Source organism: Gavia stellata, chromosome 27 (assembly GCF_030936135.1).
Source record: "Gavia stellata isolate bGavSte3 chromosome 27, bGavSte3.hap2, whole genome shotgun sequence".
Classification (NCBI taxonomy): domain Eukaryota; kingdom Metazoa; phylum Chordata; class Aves; order Gaviiformes; family Gaviidae; genus Gavia; species Gavia stellata.
Window position 1 is genome coordinate 1,618,305 of NC_082620.1, and position 6,056 is coordinate 1,624,360.

The window sequence follows — 6,056 nt, forward strand, 5'->3', positions numbered from 1 at the left end:
GCCTCTCACCGTGGAGGATCAAGGAAGCGATTTTAATTTTATTAATTATATTTTTATTTTGTTTTTGCAATGTGCTGACCTCCCCCCTCGGGCGTTGGGCTTGATAACCGCCAGAGAACATGAGCCAAGGCTGTCAGGGTGCCTCCGGCCAGGGTGAAGAGGGGTCAGGGTGCACTGGCAGCTCCCGCAGGCGCTGACTCCCTTTTAATTCTTATTTTTAGGTGTTTTGGGTTTTTTTATGAAGGTGAAATCGGGGAAAAAATGTGATTTTTAGTGACTTGGAGTTGCTGAGCGGGGAGGAAAGGTGCTACAGGAGCAGGCCCGCCTAGCAGTGTCCCCAGACGGGGCCGGGCTGGGAGCTCCGGCAGCCGGGCGCTCTGCAGCCGCTCCCCGCGACCGCGTACTGGTTCCCAGTTCCAGCAGCCCCCTGGGACCAGTTCCCCGCCCTCCCACACACTTCATTGCAGGGAAGCCTCCCCCTCGCCAGGGGGCGCTGCGGCGGCGGGTGCGGAAGCCCCGCCCCTCCCTCCCTCCGCCCCGCGCCGCCCGGGGGAAGGGGGCGGTACCATGGAGGCGGGCCGTACCATCGAGGCGGGGGCCAGAGCGGCGGCGGGCGGAGTTCCGCCGCGATGGCGGCCATGGCAGGGGAGGAGGAGGAGTACGAGGCGGTGCTGTGCGTGAAACCGGCGGTGCACGTCTACCGGGTACCGCCGCGGGCCTCCAACCGCGGCTACAGGTGGGGCCTGCCCCTCTCCCCTGACCCCTGTCCTGCTGTGGGGTGGGCTGCCCCACCTTGGCTTACATGGCGTCTGTCGCCTCCCTCTCCTCAGGGTGTCTGCTCCTCCTGCCATGGGGCTGTGTGGGGTTTGCCTCCTCCCCGTGGGGCGTGTGGGGCCTCTCCTCGCTGTGGGGCAGCAAGGCTTGCCCCTCGTGAGGTCTCTCTGCCCCTCCACCCCGGCCCCACACCCCCAGTGGGGCATCTCCATCCCCCCAATGTCTTTTGGGGCTCCTCTCCCCTCAGCCCGGCCTAAAGGCTGGCCTGGCAGAGCCGGGCTGTAGCTAACGCGACTCAGCACCTCCAAGAAACTGCTTTTGAGCTGGAGATCCTGCAGAAGGGGAAGCGAAACCTCTTCTGCAATTCTCGCTGGGACCCGACGCCTGGTTTTGCCGGGGGGGCAGCTGGTTTGGGGTGAAACGAGAGGTGACGTGACGGATCTACCTCCTCCTGCAGCGAGTGCGGGTGCAGGCGGGTTCTTCCTTGCGCTGCTTTGGTACTGTTAACAAGGAGAGTCGAGCAGACGAACTCCGTGATACCTTATGGGAGCGTTAAAATAGGTCGGTGGTGGTGTCTGGGACGTGAGAGGTGTCTTAGACATCCGTCGCCGTTTCCTCTTTCTCCAGAGCTGCGGAGTGGCAGCTGGACCAGCCGGCGTGGAGCGGCAGGCTGCGGATCACAGCCAAGGGCAAGATCGCCTTCATTAAGCTGGAGGACAAGACCTCGGGTAAGGAGGAGGGAAGGCAACATCTCTGCGCCTCTTCATGGGGAGGAAGATGGCGCAGAGACACTCTGCCCTGGCGTTAATCTGCTCTCCTTTCTTTTTTTCAGGAGAGCTTTTTGCCCAGGCACCGGTGGAGCAGTTCCCTGGCATCGCTGTGGAGAGCGTGATGGACTCCAGCAGATATTTTGTCATCCGGATCGAAGACGGGAACGGTATGTTGCAATATACAGGGGACAGGTTGGAGGAATCACCTCAGAAAGTCTTCAGTGCCCTTGCTGCTCGTATTTGTGAAGGATTCCTGCTTTCAAGGGCTAAATATTCCCTGCATACGGTGATAAAGGGACAAATTGTCTCACTCCCACATGCCAGCTGCGCTCTGTCCTTCACCTTGAATAAAAACAGTTTAATTTTGCTGCTCGGCGTTAGCGTGAGGACGCCTCCGTATGCAGGATCATCAGCGTGATGCCAACCTCTGCTTTGACTTGCTTATGTTAATTTAAAAGCTGGTTTTACTAAGCCTGTACGTGCAGCCAACACGCTGAAGATATCTCCAGTCCTGTATCTCAGTCTCCAGAGTCCCAGCTCCAGCTGGAGGAGGCGGCAGGCACAGGGGTGTGCGGGACAGGCTATTCCCTTCCTCTTTCTCCGCTGCTTTGCGATTCCAGCCCTTACTCTTCCTCCTTCCGCAGGCCGTCGAGCTTTCATCGGAGTGGGCTTTGTCGACCGTGGGGATGCTTTTGACTTCAACGTGGCTCTCCAAGACCATTTTAAGTGAGTTTATGCCTCTCCCTGTGTCCTTTCGGCTCGACTTTTTTTGCGGACGCCTGCCAGAAACGGTGGGGGAGAGGAAGCTGTGAGCTCCTGTCGCGCTTGAGCGGACAAGCATGGTGTAAAGATGTGGAAACACCTGTTCGTGTGCGCAGCCTTTGTGCAGGCAGCTCTCCCCCTCAAACATTTCCTAGCAGGCTCCTAAACTTGGCTTCCCAGTCCAAAATTAGGCAGGTTTCCTAATTCCTTTCCTTCTCTTCATGTACCACGGGTAAGGGGCTGCTCCTGAGGGGCTGGGACGCTGCTCCAGCTCCTGGCATATAGTGGGGCTTTGCGACAGGATGGAATGCGCTGCTGGCTGGAGGATACATGCGGCTCAAGCACTCACAGCCGCTGATAGGAATCATTCCCCCAGCGCTACCTGTAGCACGTCGCTCCGGCAGGCAAGATCTCGGATCACATCCAGCGCCTTTAAAGAGCTGCTGCCCGACAGAGGGGATGATCTTGGGCAGGATTTGTCCGGGAGAGCCTCGGGCTGGTGGTTGACGTGTCCTTCTCTGCTTATTTAATTCCTGCAGATGGGTGAGGCAGCAGAGCGAGCTGGCCAGACAGGCCGAGAACCCCGATCAGGGACCCAAACTGGATCTGGGCTTCAAGGAGGGGCAAACCATCAAACTCAACATTGCGGTGAGGGGCTTTTCTGGCTAAATCCGCTCCCAACGTTTCCCTTGGGTGGCACAAGAGGAAGTGGTGGCTTCTCCCTGAAATCCCCGTGCAGGAGGAAGCCCAGAGCAGAGCCCTTTGTGGTAACACTGTGTGCAGTGATTTGCAGAGGGGTTGTGTTGTAGTTCCCGGTTACAGAACCGGGTCTGTGGGTTTCTGGTGGGGATTTGGAGGTAAGAAACATCTTTGGTTTGACCCCTTTTGCTCCTCCAGCAGTGGGACATCGCAGCACAGCAGGTTTTTTTCCCCAGAATAAAGCGATTTGGCTTCCTGTGAGCCATGGCTGGGGGGAATCATGCTCCAGCTCTGGATTTAAACATGACACCACCCAAATTTCCCTCTCTTCTTTCAGAACATGAAGAAAAAAGAAGGAGCAACAGGGAACACCAGACCGCGGCCAGCGGGTCCTGGGGGCCTGAGCTTGCTCCCACCGCCTCCCGGAGGAAAATCTTCTGCTCCGCTTTGTCCTTCCGGAGAGCGGCCATCTTCGCTGTCCGCTCCCACCCAGCTCCCGGGCACTCCCATCACAGGTCCGTGGTCATGCAGCAACGACTGTAAAGCTCTTTAGACTCCATTTTATCCATCAAAGATGGGAAAACAGAGCGGGAAATCTGGGAATAAGAGTGGGAAATAACTCCTGATGTTTGTTTTCTCTCTTCCTGACTTCCCTGGCCACCGACAGACTCCCTCTTGTCCTGGCCGCAGCCCGCTGCTGCTCCCTCTGCCGCCGCCGCCGATGTCTGGGGAGACTTCGCCAAAGCTTCGGGGTGAGGCCATGTGGGGTTTGTGCGTGGCGTGGGTGATCCCCGCAGCGTCAGAAAACCCCCATCCGGACCAAATCCCGCTGGTTTTGCTGAAAACCCCTGCTGGGGTGGGGGCACCGCTCCATCCAAACACCCGTTGGGGATTTAAAAGCGGCTCTGACAAGAGCGTGTCGCAAATTCCTCGAGTTCAGTGCAGGTCTGTGGGCGCTGCCTTCCTCTTCCTCCCAGCGCCAGAGGCATGCCCCGTCTTCCTCCACTGCTCTGGGCTGCTCTGTGCAAGGGGGGAGAGTTTTGGGGCAACCTCGGAGGACCCATTTGCTGCTGCCCAGCTCCCTCCCTGTGTGCCACAATCCCTTTCAGCGTCTAAAACCTCTTTTTTTCCCCCCCTCTTTTTCTCTCTCTCCAGGTCGGCTTCTAACCAGACTCAGGCAAACGCAGGCTGGGTTCAGTTCTGACCCCAGCCCCTCATACGCTCTTCCCTGCTCGGGTGCTGGGATCGTCGCGATTCCTTCAGGACCAAAGCTCGGGCTTCGGGACACCCCGCTCCTGCCCTTAAATCCCTCCCCCGGGATCAAAATGCTGAAATAAGTGCCGGAGAGCAAATGAACACGTGCCTTAAAACACTCCACAGCATTGGGGGCCTTTTATTTTCTACCTGGATTGCAGCAAACCTCTGAGGCTTCTCCTTTTGCAAAAAAAAAGCCGTCGGCTTCATGGCCTCTCCGTAATAACGAGAGGGTGAGCAAGTGCTCACAGCCGGAGGACTTTTGCTTGTAGCGCTGCCCTAATTAAGGTAATTTTCGCCAAAGGTTTATGCGATAGAGCCTCCTTGGAGACTTCTCCGCTTTCTCCTCACATATTTGGGCTGGATAAATCCTTCCCTCGGTGGGGACCATCCTCCTGGAGACGTCTTACCTGCAAAATCCAGATGAACGCGCTGTCGAGACACCGAGCGTCACCCCGATTTCCCCCCCCCCCAAGTGCTTAACTCGGTGATGCGGGAGGTGGGGAGCCAGACTGCTGCGTTTCCATGCTGAAATTCCGAATTTCTTGCTCTGGGAAGGTTTATGTTTTTTTTTCTCCCTCCTCTATTTTGAAGATGGATTTTTACTTCTTTCTGCGGACATTTTATTAAGCCTTATATGCAATGAAGGACAGAACGGAGTCGGTCTCTTTGACAGAGCTGGGGTTGAGATTCCTCTTTAAACAAATAAATATTTTCTTACCTATTTATATTAAGGCCTTTCAGTGTACGAAGTCCTGCTTATTTTTTTCAGTGCCTCGGATTTTTATTATTTCCATTTCCAACTGGATGACGAGCATTTTGGTTTCAGAGCTTAACTGTGCCTGGCAGTGAGCGTGCAAACCCAGGTGAGAGATGTAACACTTCAAAGCGAATAATAAAATGGTTTTGATGCCAAATACAGATTTTACCCCCCGCCCCGTGTGAGCTCGGAGGGGCTATGATGAGTTTTTGTGGTTCCCCCTCCTTGCTGGTGTTGAGACTGTCGGACGGCGAAGCACAACAGACGCTTGTTGCTTAGCAGTGGTTTTATGGTTGTGAAGGACTCCGGGAGGGGAAGGTAAGGAAAAAAATGGTGCGGGGGGCGGAAAATGAGTTTTCTTGCATCTCCAACACCCTGGGGGGAGCCTCGATGCACCTTCCGCTTGGCCGGAGGGACTCAAGACGCCGGAAATCCTCAATCCTGTCTACTTGCACCAGCGCCGTCTCCCCCTCGCCGTTAATCCGCGGCTCTTGGGGAGGAGAAAGGGCGCTTTCCCGGGCTGCGGGGTTGGGAAGAGAGCGGCTGGGAGACTCCCACCCCCTCCGGGGGGTGGCTTGGGGTCAGATCCGTGATTTATTTTGGGAGCGGGGATGCCTCCAGCCCCCAGCACGGGGGATTTTAAGCTTGGGTTGGGGATTTACCGATGCCGTTCCCTGCTGGGGTGGGGGCAAAAAATCCTTAATTACCCCAGGGGGTAAAAAATCCTTAATTACCCCGGGGGTAAAATTTGCTGCCCCAGGGGGGCTGCGGGGGCTGCGGCACAGGGGGGACGCATCCCTGGGGGTTTGTTTAATGCCGCTTTGCCTCGTAGCAACCCTGGCACGCTCCACCCCAAGGCTTTTCCTGCCAGAGCAAACCCCTGGGCTTTAATGAGCTTAACGCGGGCCAGGATTTAACGAAAGGGCTGGCTTACTCTCTCCAAGGAGCTCCTTTCCCCGGTGGGAGCCAGCACCATCCTGCCTGGGGGGGGACAGCTCAGCAAAGTAAGCACATTTCCACCGATTTTGGGCACGGGG

General features: G+C 56.6%; 1 protein-coding gene across 1 annotated transcript; it reads left to right on the forward strand.

Moving 5' to 3' along the window:
• Positions 1-629: 629 nt before the first annotated feature.
• On the forward strand, positions 630-4,989 carry LOC132319352 (adaptin ear-binding coat-associated protein 2-like). The gene is made up of 8 exons (XM_059830128.1): positions 630-736; positions 1,402-1,502; positions 1,607-1,711; positions 2,189-2,270; positions 2,846-2,954; positions 3,343-3,520; positions 3,673-3,757; positions 4,161-4,989. Exons 1-8 carry the CDS (start codon positions 630-632, stop codon positions 4,207-4,209), a joined length of 816 nt encoding a protein of 271 aa, XP_059686111.1. The 3' UTR covers positions 4,210-4,989.
• Positions 4,990-6,056: the final 1,067 nt, after the last annotated feature.

What these genes read in the sequence shown, in the direction of transcription:
- LOC132319352 (XM_059830128.1), top strand. Translation starts at nt 630, where the DNA reads ATGGCGGCCATGGCAGGGGAGGAGGAGGAGTACGAGGCGGTGCTGTGC. An exon ending in GCCTCCAACCGCGGCTACAG is followed by an intron (nt 737 to 1,401) that starts GTGGGGCCTGCC and finishes CTCTTTCTCCAG; the next exon opens with AGCTGCGGAGTGGCAGCTGG. An exon ending in GCTCTCCAAGACCATTTTAA is followed by an intron (nt 2,271 to 2,845) that starts GTGAGTTTATGC and finishes TAATTCCTGCAG; the next exon opens with ATGGGTGAGGCAGCAGAGCG.